Below are 16,240 nucleotides of genomic sequence, written 5' to 3'. Positions count from 1 at the left end.
GGTGCATAAATTGGTAGTTAGATATAAGCCATTTTCATTCCAAACTAATTAAATCTTGCAAGAAGTGTTTAGAATAAACACCATGTCTATGCCACCATTCGTGTGAGAGGAGTAGTGATAAAAAAAATTGAGATGGTCACCATACTTGCACGTTAAAGGTTAGATGACCACCATTTGCATTCAAAACAAGCTACATATTGCTAAGTGTGTTAATGACAGGATTTATTGCTAAAACACTATACTAATATGTCCATATGATCGCCTGTTTGGGAGATGTAATAATATAATTGTTTTCCGGATGGCCATCAGGGCAGCCATTTTGTAAGCTGCATAATAATCATTTCAATAAAGAAACAACTATATTGCAAGAGAGAAGAATTTTTTAAAAAAGTAATGTCGGTATGGCTATCATCATCACTACCCACGGTTCCGATGTGATAACCCTATTTACACCTTGGCGTATCGAGCAGATATTTCTCTGCTTCATGTCTGTGAATTTCATTGCATGCAGCAGAAGGTCACCTCACCCAACCAAAATTAAAATGCTCAAATCTGAACACTGTTCTAACATGATCAAGAAATGGGGAGCACTCAACTTGAATGGACTCATAAATAAGCAATTTTCCACTGCTGGTCTGTGTTTGCACAAATACCTTTCACTCAAACAAACCTGCAATGGCTTCCCTCTGGCACATAGTCATACTTTCGATGTTAAACTTACAAAGTATCCTTTTTAGGTCAAATGTCTCAACCATTTTTCAGACAATGTACAATGCATCATGCTATTGGTCAATTGGCATTATATACTAAGGGAAGGAAACTGATAAAATCCAATAGATGTCGCTAGGACAATGCACCAATATATCTATTTGATCATCAAAGGTGTAGATAGGGTTATCATATTTAAACCTTGGCTAGCAAAACTGTATGGCCTTTTGTTGAGAAGTAGTGCTGCAAGTTTTGTTTTAGATTTTGGGAGACCACATTGGTATTATTTTCAACCAAACGAAATGCACATCACGAGAAGCATTTTAGTGATACGAATAGAGGAGTAATGAAAACAAGATTTTCATGATCACTGCACTGCTATAGCCATCAACTAAAGCGCTTTAGACCACTCGGCTACTCGGGGCCCCTATGATCACTGCTATAACCATCAACTAAAGCGCTTTAGACCACTCGGCTACTCGGGGCCCCTATGATCACTGCTATAGCCATCAACTAAAGCGCTTTAGACCACTCGGATACTCAGGGCCCCTATGATCACTGCTATAGCCATCAACTTAGAAGTCGATCATCATAAATTAAGCAAAAAAATAGCAAGCCATCCTAAAATGTCTTTTAGTGAAAACTCTTGTCTATTTGCCCACCTGTTCAGAAGAAGCAAACATAACGATATTTTAAAGATGGTTACCATGTTGACCATATTGTAGATTTGACCAAAACTATTTTTATTGAAGACCATCTACATGTCATAAGAGGTCTTGCTGCAAAAACCCTATATCAGTACAAATGTATGTTAAGGAGAGATATTTTCTGTCCACCACATTGGAGGTTTGATTAGAATCATTTTATTTAAAACAAACTACATATCATAGGAAGTCTTGTAGTGAAAACCTGATGTCAATACCTTCTGAAGAATTAGCAATGGCAAGATTTTCAACATGGCAGTCATGTTGGAAGTATATCAACATGTGTTTAATTAAGGTGAAATATGTATCATCAGATACCAGAAATTTGAAAACACCATGTCCATAAAGTAATCCATTCAGACAGAGCAATAACACAATCTTGAAGATAACAGCTATAGCATCCAATATTTAAAGTCAGATTAGTACCATTTTCATTTTGCAGCAATTTCAAACCATAAGAGTTTTCTAAGACCAACAAAGCAAAATAAGAAGTCTTTGCATAAAATACAATGTCGATATGAGCATTAGCTCAGAATGAGTAGCGAAAACTAGATTTTCAAGATGGCTGTCATAGCAGTCAAGATCGCTGTCAGATCAGATCAGATCACTTATGACCAACCACATCAGCATTAATCACTTTACGGCTATTGCCTGGGTCTAGTATGACCCTTTCATCAGCTTGTATCAAAATAACCATCCATATGTATACATGTTCAAATAATGGATTTTCAGATCATGGAGAAACCGTTTCAGTAAAGACCTTTCTGTACAGCAAGGCTGAATGCCTTCAATGATTACCATATGTTGAGTCAGTGCCCTCCACCCCCACCCCACTTATCCACATAAATGGGCAGAAAAGCCCCAAAACACATGGTTTTCAACTCTTTGAAGAGTCTATACTCAACAAAATCTGAGATTTATATAACTTGGTGATAGATGTCCCAAATAACAATAATAATTTGAAGGAAAAAACACCATGAAGGGACCGATTGTCCACATTAAAAATTTATAATGAAAATATTGGTCAAGTCATGCAAATAGATCTAGAAGAAAGTGGGTAGCCGCTCATAAGCATTGAAAGCCAAAACTTAATCCAGTACTCATCTAGCACAAATCTGTTTCTGCACTGCAATCATCACCATGTGCATACAAAAAAATTATGCATTCTTTTACACTGCAACAAATAGGGAGAAAGATGAAGATCAAGAATGGTCATCAGTGTAGACAGAAGTTCAGCCCCGCTCTCCCCCCATGAAAAATTTGATTATGAGCCCCCCCAATTAAAAAGTAGTTTGTATAATATTTCGGGCCCACACTGGGCCTAAACCCCTTACAATACTCCACCCGAACCCCTCCGTAATTGCAATGGTTGCTTGTATCGTTGCTGCTCTACTGATGTATCCTCAGTGAAACATTTACTGCTCGGCCAATCCAACCAGACTATTTAATGCTACCAGTATGTCATTAGAAATCTGTTAGTGACAATCTTATGTCGATACCATCATCAGTCCAGGAATGAGTAGTGATAAGATTTTCAAGATGGCCATCGTTAAGGCCATATTGGATGTCTGAGGGGCATTCTATTCATTTAGGTATGTTTAACTGTACCTCAGCTCAAGAATGGCCATATGGTGGCAATTAAAAATAGTTTCATTTATCCTAAGTAAGTTTTTGGTCAACATTTTCAAGATGGTCATATTGGATGTCAGATCGGAACCATTTTCATTTAGGCAGAGTGCAAGGAAGGCAGGAGAGCTCAACATATTACAACTTAGCTTACACCATATAAACCCTATTGCTGGCACTACTGGACTACCCTCCCCACCACCCTAAAGCCTCACCCCTCTGGCACAAAATAATAAAGACAAGAAAACAAAAAATGTAAGTACACATTCAATTCTGACAAGAAGATGAAACACATACTAGTTCATCTGTTTGTCCTCGCAAGCTCCTCCCTTCTTCGTACTTTTCAGTCAAACCTTTTTGCTCCAACTGAAGTTTGTATCGTACTGAAAAATGGGAAAAGCATATGAACTGTAATGCTGTTGGATCTTATGCTGGCTATAAAAAATTAGAGAATGAGAGAATATATAAACAGGGGAGAGAGAGAAAGACAAACACAATGACAAATCACACGGCAAATAATAGCCTTTCTAAAGTGCTAGACAAAAAAAGGTCATTTTTGTCAGGTAAATATATGACAGCAAATCTAACATACAAGAGTGCATGAATGTGTGCAACCAGCACAAGCTCTTTCAGAATCTACATGGGCACAAAGCCACAAAAGACAACTACAAAAACAAAACAGAACAAAACCCCAAAACATAATTACTAGACAGATTTTACATGGCGTTTGCCATAGGTAGCTACATAATGATACAATGAAATAATAAGTAAAACAAGCAAGGTTAAACAGGGTTGAATGTTGCTACATTTTAAGTTGCTGGCACAAAGGACTACAGCTGACGACATACATAGTTGAGATCTTTGTGCCATCTAAAATCACCTAATTGCATTTTTCATCCCAGATCTAATATTACATTAAACTGGTAATTTCTAAAATCTTGTACAAGTTCTAATTCAGTATTACATTACTGAGCTGGTACAAATTGATAGCTTTTTAAAAAAAGCTTCTCAATAGATTTACAGGGCTTTGTTACGTCTGATGTTTTTATTTTTCTGGCAGAATGCTAGTTAAGATCATAGGTTTGAAGAAAAAAAAGACTTAATGGCAGGTAAATGTGATTTTGGCAGCTTGTAAATTCCTTATTACCTGTGTACAGACAATTAGCTGTTTGGAGTCTTCTTGATTTAAGAAGACGGGTTTGCAGCCATACCATAACACACAACACTGAAAGTGTGATATATCTTGTCACTTTCAGGGTATGAAGCACTCAATATCTCAGAGAAAAGCAGATGTTTAAAATGAATCTCCACAGATCGATTTGCAAACCGAAAAGGGGACTGGAACACAGTGGCTGAACATTTCTCTTCTCTCGGACATACTTTCATTCAGTGATGTGATCCTGACTGGAATTGTCCATAACTCAAAGGGAGCACAGAGAATATGAATCTTCACCCCATAAGCGTTCCTATGATTTACCAGTGCAAAAGTACAGTATAACATGGCTGAAATGAAGACAATGTGTAGGGATGCGCCTGCAATGGGTACTTCTTACACTCTGAGTGATAGCATGATCACTACTGCTGTAGGGAGACTTTTTCTACAAGAGAATGACTCCAGTTTGTCTATGTGCTATTTCTTATCTTTTTCACAAGAATATGTGCCTGTATCACCTTCATCTCCTCTATCATAACCAGTCTATCTTGATTTTAAAAGAAATGGAAATAAGTACGAGAGACTTATCACTATGTAAGGAACAATAACGTATATTTGTTCAACAAGAAGAGGAAAAGAGATTTAATTTCAGACCAAGGCATCCACGAATGACGTTTTCACTGTAACACACTACCCCTCATGAACACAGTGTGATTTTCTATGCAGATCTTGATAATGCTTTAGAAATCAACCGTCTGAGAGAAGTGATCATATACTATTAAACTGGAACATGAAGCCATGGAGATGAAGATGGTGTATACTATCCAAAACAGCAGTCACAGACATTAGGTGGAGAAGATGAAGAAAATGAGGTCATGATGGCCAGAAATAACACATAGTTTCATCTTTTGCTGAAAGAGTCTCACAACCCTTACAAAAGAACATCATTAGGTTGTCTAATCGATCATCCTAGTCAAATGCAACACGATGAATATTTGAAGATGACTCAAGAATAAACGTATCTGAGAAGAGACGCTCCTGAAAGAGAAATATAAAGACCAAGTGATCAGTTAAAACCTCCATCGACTTCTTTGGAGACTAAATGCATCGACGTTCTCTTGCAACAGAATACTGAGATTTCCTTTATTCGACTAACTTGATAAATATTTTAAAGTACAGGATATTACTATTATTATTGATTCTCTAGATAAAGTTCTAAAACTTGATGTGATTTGCATTACAATGGACGTATGAAGGTACATAAACCTTTTTCAGGTTATCACACATAGACAGAGCCTACAAGCAGGTAATAGCAACTGGGCATATATCTCCAGGGCCCGAGCCCATAAGCTGGCCGGGTCGAACAACACTTTTTAATTTTATAAAAGAAAAATTTTTTTTGAACAACTAAGAGAGACCCAGGTGCTCTCTACGACCCTGCACATGGACATTTAACAGCTAAGTGGAACTTTGTCTTCTGTATCTAAGCAAAAAGAGCAGTCTTTAAACATAGGGGACATCTTAAACCTACCCATATTTGCCATTATGAGAAGGGTTCCATATCGGAACATGCATATCATGCGAACACTGTGTGAAGAGTTCAAAGAATCTATACAATATTGACAACTCAGATAGTTTTTGATCATGTCATCCACTGAATGTAACTCTCAAGTTTGTTCTTGTTGTAAAATAACTTTACAATAATGTTGAACATAAAGGAAAATAGTTTCTCAGCTCCCACACCTTGATTAATCCAAACTTTTTTCATTCCATATGAAAACAGTGTTCGCCCCATGTCCATTGTAGGTTTTTGCTTTGTTTTGTGTATCTAGTCATCTTCAATAATTTTAACCAGTACTCAAGAATTCTTCCATATCTTACTTCTTGCATCGGCATTCTACCTAACTCATTATAGATTAAAACATTTGGAATTTGTAATACCAATGATATATCTATAAAATGACGTATATACAGCTTCAATGTCCTTTTGGTTTGCAGGAACACCAAATTTCCTACTGATAATTCAAAATTGGTGCTATTTGTGACATGACGGGTTCTTGTATGGTAGAACAACATTGTAATAAAAGCACGGTAGCAATTACTTCTCATACATACATCAATAAATTGCGTCACATCAGTACATATTCCTAATCCCATTATACTAAACAATATCACAACAATCAGACGCATTTATTTACTTTATAACTCATACAAAGCACACAAATATTCAAATATCCATGCTCTGATATATCCATATTAAATAATTTTACACACTTCAATCATTTTCCAAATTCACAATTCAAACACGTGTAAAATCTAATGTATCACATGAATAAATGCACTAGTTTACTACTAAGTAACCTATTAGCGAATGACAAAATTAATTCTGATCACAAGCTAACAAGCCACATAATTCTCAACATAATGCTCAAACTCATTTCTCAAATACGCATGTAAACTCAACACTACAAAGGTAATTCTACGTACTTAACGATCCTATCAATTAAGTATACATGCTACACATAATTAAAATTACAATGCCATAATATTTGGCAAAATCGAGCAAATAACTTATTGACCTTTACGAAGCTTTGTCTTTCCTTTGAATCTCCCAAGTTTTACTGCCAAAATATGAGTGGCTCTCTCGGAGTAACCCTATATTGCTCATCAATCTTCCTAGGTGAGACTAAATTTTTGCTTGCTAGAACTTTAGAAGTTATAATTCGGATCAAAATTGTTATCATACTCTCCTTCTCAATTCTGATTGGATGTCGCTTTCATTCAATCCAATCAAACTTAGCAGACAATGTCCTTCTCGCTGTTTGTCCATGTGGGGATGGATTTAGAACATGCCCCGTTCCCTCATGGGTCCTCTGATCTAGGACAAAGCTGTAACACCTAGGTGGGAAGTCGCTCAATCTAATTCCTGTACCAATTTAAGATGCCGGATCTTTTCTCTGGTCACGGTAACCTCGCGTAAGCGATCAACTCTAGTCTGCGGCTATGTTTAGACATCAAACATGGCTTGTACTAACACCTTAGTTTACACACGACTTACGAACTTGAGCATTTTGAAAGGGCATCCTTTTTTATCGCAAAGTAACTTTCAGTTTATAATAATAATAATAATAATACTTATAACAATTTTATTATTCATTTATTAAGTTTAATATGTTCTTTTAGGATAAAGATTTCACCACAATAAATGTACCCTAGTTTTTATCTTTAATGCATTTTTAAATAGCATACAAAGCTTTAACTGTAGAAGTCGTCATGTATTTGATTAGGCAATGAAAAAAATATAAACAATGCCTAATAATGCATAATTACATATTTGCAAGGTTTGAATTACAAATCTGTTGCACAGATATATCACACATATACAGGCATAAAACTACTTCATACATATTTTAATGTCAATGACATGCATTTGGACTTCATTAATACACAAACACTATCTGTGATAGTGAAATACAAAAAAGGTCATTGACCAATAATAATAAAAATGGGGGTTAAAAATGATGTGGCATGGAAATATAACAGTATGGCACAACAATGTCCTAAAATGGCCTGTGTGAAACACTATGCCAAAGCCTTTTTCAGTCAATAACAATATTTCATTTCTGAAGCCATTTTTTTTTACTAATTTGTTTATAAATGGTTTTTCTTACTAGTATTTAAAACCAAATTAAAAATTACTTTCATATATCATGAAGTTGTTTGTTTTCATTTAGAACTACATGTAACTGCAAGATCACAAGTTAACAACTTGTTTACTGGCATTTTATACAGAGCAACTAATCATTCTCTTTTGGCAGATTATCTGCGTTTATTCTGGCAGATCTCAAATGTACCCAGATACCACACTTGTCACATCTCACAGATTCCTCTTTGTAGTTGGATGGTTCATCTAAACATTCTTCTGTACAGACTCCACATAGGAAAATGTTTTTTTCTAAGTATCCAGCCCTGTGCTTACTAACAGTTTTGGATACTGTTACTTTAGCTGACTCCGTTAATAGCACTTTTAAATCTACTGCTTTAGGTTGTTATTGTTGTTGTGGGGTTTAAAGCCATTTTTCAGCACATGATAGGCTATGTATAGCAGCCAATATTATTGGTAAAGGAAGAACCTGGTAAAACCCTGGGAAGAACCACCGACCCACGAGAAGCTACTGGTGAGCTTTCTCACATACCCACATTGGCTGAATCCTTGACTCGAACCCCTGCAGACAGAGGTGAGATGGCAGTGATCTGTAAAAGAGAGTGCTTTAGACCACTCGAACCCCACCTACTGCTTTAAGTGGGCTAACACTTGCAGTTGCATGCTGACTTTGCATGTATGCTACCAGCATGTTGTTTTCTTCAGATGCTACTGATGGGATAAATAAGTTCTTGAACAATGAATTTGTTCCAAAACCATGTAAAATCTTGCAAGATAGTTAACTAAAATTGTTCTTCAAATTTTACCCAAACGGTAATGTTACCATGAAAAGTGAAAATAAATAAATCACAATACTCTCTTTTCATTACTCCCATCTGGCCTTGCACCTGATAAAAATAAGGGTGAGACCACTTTAAATTATATCGCCCATTGTTGTCCACCTGAATGTATGGTACATTCTCATGTGATGGTATCAGGTCTTTAACTGACTCTGGGCATTTTATCTCACATAAACCAGACCCACAACAACTATAGGAAACAGCAAGGTCTGCACTTGCAGATATACAAGGTTTATCCTTGAAAATGAACAAACCAGAATTGTCACATTCAAAATGCTGATGTTTGTGACGCATTCTTTGTATGTACACTTTCTTGGCAAATGGCTCCACCGAAATGCTGTGTTTCATGATCTTGGTTGGGAAAACTTGTTTATATCCCATCACCGTATGTATGAGTGATTTTGCATCAGCATTTATGTCACTTTTCAGAGTCTGGATCCTATTACAAATTCTCTGAAATAGACTTGCTGTGAGACAACCTTGGCGCTGTCGTTTCCAAACATATTGACACTGTTCAGTTGTAGCATTGTTGAGTTCAGTTATTTGTTCATCAGTCAGTCTTATTTTCTCAAACAACATTTCTCTGAATTTATCTTCAGTTCTGATATCTTTAGCAACGTCTAGCAATGATAAGAAACTCACAATTTTCTCAGTTTTCTCAGTTTTGTGCCTTCTTTTTTCCATTAGTAGTGAGAAACAACAATCTGGCACTTCTTTCCTAAGGAATGAATGTATCTGTGATCTGACCAGACCTGAGTCTTGAACATCTAGATACTACTTCTTTGACAGAGGAGTAAAGCTTCTAATCTTTTTTAAGTTTTCCTTTTTATCTGTTACAGATTCAACTGTATTATATCGTTTTTTTTCTTCCATACTGCATCTGACACCTTTAAAGATTTTACAGTTGTTTTTGTTGGTGGAACGTTCCATTCACATGCTATGTTTGTGGATGAAGGTTTTATTGCACCCATCTTTACAGCATGCTCCAACCGAACAGCAATCCAACTATATGGTTACAAGACCCTAGCATACCTGCAGTGCACGCGCAGTAGCCATTAATGATTTCTCCTCCAAATGTATTATGTGTGTCTCTTCTCACAACAACCCATACATTATATGGTTAACTATGCACAGCCCGAGATGGGGATACCTTAACCCTCGAAATACAAAATCCATCTGTTAAGCAAAATGGCGGAGCTGCTGAAACTGTTTATCGGTGTATTAATGGATTCCAAAGAGAAATGACGCAGAATATGATCTTAATTTTGTCGGATGAGCAGGAAAATTCAAGGTGTGGGACATTGCTATAAGAGGACTGTATCGGTGTGTGTATGTGTGCGATGACAGTCACGTAACAAGCTCGCCGTATTTGTTACGTGTGAATCTGTACATGAATGTACGTAATGCAGGCAAAATGATAATAGGCTTGCTATTTTACTCTCTTGCAGAAAATTCTTCCTTTCTTGCGCTCTTTTTTCTGTTTGAATAATTTGTTCAAATAGATCGTCCAAAGTTTCTGTCTGGCTCATTTTTCACAGATGACTCAATCCTAATTTACCGCCACAAGTTAGTTCTCGTTAAGCGTTTACCAATCGCAACAGTGTCTTGCAGTGCACATCCGTAAGAAGAACCGGAAGTCCACAGCTAGAACCACTGCCAAACATCCACGATGAGAACCAATACAAGAGTAATTTCTCTTTATTAACAACTGTACAAAGAACAAACAACAACAAAAGAGATAATCAATATGTTACCATTGTCTCTTCAAGTAAAGTGAAATAACAATATTTGTTTGTTTACGGAGTACTGTAACGTAAAGCGATTTTTCTTATTTTCTCACGGCTAAAGCGAAGGCTTATGAATCCCCCCCCCCCCTCTCTCATATTTGATAGTTCAATGCAACATGACAAAATCATCACATACTTTTCGTACGTTTACAGAGAACATTTGTTAGCAAAATATTAAACCTCAATTTGGTCTCTCATTGTTCATGTTAAATATTCCATTAGTAAGTACAAACTTATTTCTACTCTCTCTCTCTCTCTCTCACACACACACACACACATACATGCCACGCACGCACACATAGAGCAACAGCGAATCTCTCTCTCTCTCTCTCTCTCTCTCTCATTTAGATACACCCGCGATGGGAATTCGATAATCGCACGAGCTACTGCACCTTACGAAGTGTATCGTGCTTGCACAAAAATTCAGGTAAAATTAAGGGACCTTTTCGAATACTCGATTAATATGGGTAAACTCTGACATCGAACAAACCACTCCTAGTACTATGGACGTAATTACCTTTCGTATTGCATGCTTCCTTACACCATCTACACCTCAAACTATACCCACTGGTTTCAGAATGTTTAAAAAAAAATTGTAAGTCTCGCATACAGATCTCAGAAAGAAATATCAAAGTATAAGATCTCTATAGCCCTATACAAATTCACGACTTTTTTTTAAAAAAAAAATTATTTTTAACAATACCTATATCTATACTATGTGGAATACGATCAGCGGTCATAACATGCTCACCAGGAACCAAATCAATTAAAGGCATTATCTAGCAATAGTCAAAAACACTCCTAAGTTGTTTCAAATTCTGTGTCCATGATCAATCTATGAACTTCACGAAGCGCGTTTACTCTGCCATATAGTGCCTACTAAAATGGGGTATGTAATACTGCTCGAATTACTGAATCCATACGGTAAACCAGATTCTAGATTCGTGTTTCTCTACAACACAATAATAAATATAGTCTAGTCTGTAAATGTACAGAAATCAACGAATATCATGAAGTTCTTTTGTTTCATGTTCCTTCACAGATATATGTACATGTGCTATGAAGTACCGTATAAATTCTAGCACCCGTATCAACAACTAACTTTACATTTGTGTTTGTATGTGCCTAAGTAAAATGTATTGGGCTTCCTTCACATCAGCCTACCGTTTCAATTTTAGCATACTTGCTAAGAACCAACTTGTATATTTCTCTTTGTAAATGCCTTACTAATATATATTGGGTTTCCTTCCCATTTGTTGACGTCAGTGTATCTCCATATATCTATAATACGGACATTCACATTATGAATGATAAAATTCCCGCTGGGAACCAAAACAGCTTCACATATGTTTTATCATACTATAGTTAGGATAGTTGAAATTCTGTGTGCTGTATAAATCAACAAATTTCATACTGTTCGTGCTTTTAATGTTGTTTCACTTACATAAAAGATTTATGCACCCGAGCTGTGAAGTACCCTATCAATTTTTGCATCCGTGCCAAATCAAACATCAGTATAACTATTTTTGACAACCACGACCTTCTTACCACTGCCGGTCACAGCACACGTTGATTCCAAAATAAACATCAGTATAACTATTTTTGACAAAAACCATCTGGTACTAACCACCAGTATATGAAAGGACTATTCCTTATTTCATAATAAGGATTCAAGGAATAGTCTTTTCATTTACTGGTGGTTAGTATCAGATGGTAATTGTAAAAGTAGCTATACTGATGTTTATTTTGGCATCAACTCGTGCTGTGGCAGGTAGCGTTAAGAAGGGCATGATTTGTTGATTTATACATTACACATAATTTCAAATATCCTAAATATAGTATAATAAAACGTAGGTAAAGCTGCTTTGGTTTCCAGCGGAGATTTTATCTTTCATGATGTCAATGTCCGTATTCTATATGAAGGAAGCCCAGCAGCAGAGGGGGCGAATCGGACATTTTGTCCAATCGTTATTTTGCTTAATTATTACTTTCTGCACTCAGCGGATCCGGTGTAGTCAGCGCTGGTAAAAAAAAAACGACGACGTCGTTGGGGGATCGTCGCGTCGTCATTTGGTTTAATTAACACCTTCTGCGCGCCGATCCCCAGCGTCATCAGCGTCCGGTAAGCACATCGACGACCGCGTCGATGTCATCGCCCCCTCTGCTGCTAAGTGGTTATTTACAATGATCTTACAAACAGAGTGATCACTAACTCCTCCTCCTGCAGATCAATTAGGTTATTTGACTGATCGGTGAGTTTAAAATTAATTCTCGTTAAAAACCGATCATGGCATCGCATATAGACCGGATTAATCGGATTCTCAACGATTAAAAATCCCGGAGGGGCTGTTGGTGAAAATGAATAAAGGATATATCCCTGTTGAGCTTGATTTGATTGATTGGTATCTACCTGGTAACTCCCTTCGATAACATCACACACTAGATTGATTGCTATCACCGATGCGATATTTACGTTGTATGGAGCAATATGCCTACCATCATCCCCGTTATCGTGTCTGAGGATATAAGTTGATGGACTGATAAAATCATTAAGAGACTTTCTTAGTTCTGGCGCGTTGTATCTTGGAAACTTAAAATCGGGTAAATCGGCTTCTGCGATATTATACTCGGTTAGGAATTTTTGTTTATCATTAGTTCTGCTAGCGGATATTACCCCGACGATTCGTTCATTGATATATTCCATGTCTGATATAAGTTGATTTAACACCTCAACGTGTTTTTGTGCTTTTGTTTCCCGTAGCTGTTCTAGTTGTGATTGGTAAATACGATTAATCTCGATAAAAAACCTATCGATATCATTTAAATTAATTTCGGCCGTCGAGACCGATCCAGGAGTTTTCTCGTCCCTAAAATACCAATACATGGTATTCCTGTCTTGAAATGTAAACCAGTCGGGGGGTGACGCGTTTTTCATAATAAACAAAACATCTCGATAACTGGGATTAATCTCATGATACGATTGCTTGTCCGCGGGTTTTTCATGAGGTGGGTTCTTAGGCCAACCTAGTATGGTTCTTATTGAACTGTTATAAATATCAACCATATACCCCGGTGTGCTTATTTCAATCGTCGACGATAACGTCGGTTCATGAACCGTAATAGCGATTTTTGATTCCTTTCCTGTGATCGATTTTATCCTGCGTTGAAATTCTTTATTGATTTGCTCTATTTGGTATGACCCAGTTGGTATTGTAACCTCCTCCCAGTCTGGGGTCCCATCGGGTTTATTTGTCCGTGCAAAAACCAGCGAGTTATTAGGTTGTTGTCCGTTAAATGCGTCCGCTCGGATATTAGGCCAACTGTGATATACTCGCAATTTTGCCAGCGCTATTTCCTTTACTGGAACCGGTGATGGAAAGTTTACACTGAATTCGGGTTTCGTTGATGTTATCGATATCATATTTGTTTGTACCGGAGTGGTATTCTCCGCGATCCGCTGAAGTAATTGAGACCCTTCGGGGTTCAGCGACATTATTATTATTCGTTGTTTTTAGTGTCTAATTTTAACAACCAGGTGGTTTCGGCTTCCAGTTGAAAATCCTCGATTTTTGACATCGCGGAGCTATATAACTGGACCATCGTGGAGAATTCAACATCGGATACGAACAAATTATCAATTGACAACGAGATCAACCCGGATAATTTCGAGTACGCGTCGGATACTATTTGATGTTTTACTGTATACTCGTTGAGTTTTTTCTGAAAACACGATGATATCTTCCTAGTGATTGCGTTGGCGACTCCAGCAATTGTTGTCATCGCGGAGACGGCGATTGGAACAGCGATCGGGGCTATCGTGGTCACCGTGGATAAAACGACGCCGGTACCGGCCACTATACCCGACACCGAGTACACGACCGTGTCGATGGCGGTTATTTTTCGGCGGTATTTTTTTATTTTTGCACGGTATTGTTCGGAAAGTGTTTTCAAGTTCGCGGAAAATTCTTTTGCGGTATCGAATCGATATTGATGTGACGTAGGTGATACCTCTGATTCAATTTTCTTGGTGGTCATTTTTATTTTAAAAGAGCTAGTGTTTTTAATTACTTAGATTCGCTACAAATTCCACATACCATGTAATGTTTGCCCTGGTTAAATTTCCATCAACGGCATAAATTGTAAACGGTTCAGTTGCGTCCTTGTCTATAATTGTTGATATTGTATTGTTAAACCCGGATGAACTCGACGATAATATATTAAACTGCATCATTGAAACCAGTGTCAGTCGATAAATGCCCTTAACAGTTGCGGTGATATTTACTGTATTCTGTGTAGGAGTCCAATCGAATGATCCATGCCGAATTGTGTATACTGTGTTAATGATGTTCTCATGAGGGGTTTTTATTTTTTCGAGTTGCTCTGCCATTCTCGGTAGTCTGTCTTTAATCGCTTCAACATCAGTTATAACTATTCCTACTCCCCGCCAACTCGCGTCTATATTATTCTTGTTCGCTGCAACATTAGTTTTGATTATTTCTATTTCCCGTGTATTCTCGGTCATACTTTTTTTGTTCGCTGCAACATCAAGTTTGATTGTTTCTATTTCATATGTATGCACGTCTATACCTTTTTTGTTCGCTGCAACATCAGTTTTGATTAATCCTATTCCCCGCCAATACGCGTCTACATTTTTTTTGTTCGCTTCAATATCAGTTTTGATTATTCCTATTTCCTGTGTATGCGCGTCTACACCCTTTTTGTTCGCTTCAATATCAGTTTTGATTGTTCCTATTTCCTGTGTATGCGCGCTCATATTATTTATGATCGTTGTAACATCAGTTTTGATTGTTTCTATTTTCCGTCCATGCGAGTCTACATTATTTATGATCGTTGCAACATTAGCGCCGATTATTCCTATTTCCCGTTCATGCACGTCTACACTCCTTTTGTTCGTTGCAACATCAGTTTTGATTGTTTCTATTCTCTGTCCATACGCAGTGATATCATTTATAGTTATTGTAATCTCATCCGGTTTGGTATTTTTTTTGCCAAGGAATTTATCAAAGTTGTCATCGATCCTGTTAACATTTTTTCGTAACGTGTAAAATTGGCCCGACAGCGTTGTAAACTCCGAAATAGTATTTTTTATTGTTGCAAGATTTGGTTCGGTTACCGTCGGGGTCCCAAAAAAACTAGCAGTAGTGAGTTGTATATCGGTGACAGATTTTTTCACCTGCGTGTCGAGTTTGATCACCAATTCATTCAACCTTATAAAACCGTTCTGGGCTAATATTACCCTATCCATCACATCCAATATATTTTCACCCGGTTTGAGTCGTCCGTCGACGGTATACAACGCGATAGTGCCCTCGCCGGCATCACGCTGTCGTGTTAAAACATCATTCAGTGACACATTACCGGATTTCAATTTACCCTGGCGGTCTTGAAATACAACTATTTCGCCCGGGTCAACACTTGTTAGATTCAACATATCAGCGATTTCATCCTCAATTAGTTTTTTTATGTCATCGGTGGCGGCCGTTTCCGTGGGCTTTTTCAGCGCCGAAACCGGTCGTCCCCAGATATCAATCATTATTATTGTAAATGTTATTCTCTAAAATCCGTTGAGCTTCTACGACCCCACTAGTGTATTCGTTTACAACCACATGAGGTGGTTTTCGCGATGATGAAATCGCCGCAAGTACGTTCAATACCTCGCGGCCACATATCGGTGGGTCACTTAACTGCTGTGTTGGCAGCGTGGAATAAAAAACCCGGGCCGAACACGCCCGGGCTGA

The 16,240-nt window shown here is 37.4% G+C and overlaps 1 protein-coding gene across 2 annotated transcripts in view; it reads right to left on the bottom strand.

Annotated features, from left to right (window-relative positions):
• Positions 1 to 10,271, bottom strand: part of LOC149794663 (coiled-coil domain-containing protein 172-like) — a 32,568-nt gene extending 22,297 nt beyond the window's left edge. For both annotated transcript variants that reach the window (XR_016422052.1, XM_089963956.1), the window contains exons 1-2: positions 10,133 to 10,271; positions 3,336 to 3,421 (exon numbers count right to left, since the gene is read on the bottom strand). Coding sequence is in view for 1 of the 2 variants with exons in the window: in XM_089963956.1 (XP_089820082.1) it covers positions 3,336 to 3,421; positions 10,133 to 10,223 (177 nt within the window). In the remaining variant the exon portion in view is untranslated. The remainder of the gene's footprint in view (positions 1 to 3,335; positions 3,422 to 10,132) is intronic.
• Positions 10,272 to 16,240: the final 5,969 nt, after the last annotated feature.

The sequence above is a fragment of the Sinohyriopsis cumingii genome, chromosome 7 (assembly GCF_028554795.1).
Source record: "Sinohyriopsis cumingii isolate HCF-2022 chromosome 7, ASM2855479v2, whole genome shotgun sequence".
Classification (NCBI taxonomy): domain Eukaryota; kingdom Metazoa; phylum Mollusca; class Bivalvia; order Unionida; family Unionidae; genus Sinohyriopsis; species Sinohyriopsis cumingii.
The sequence above is the reverse complement of the archived record's forward strand: the minus strand, read 5'-3'. Positions and strand labels throughout refer to the sequence as shown.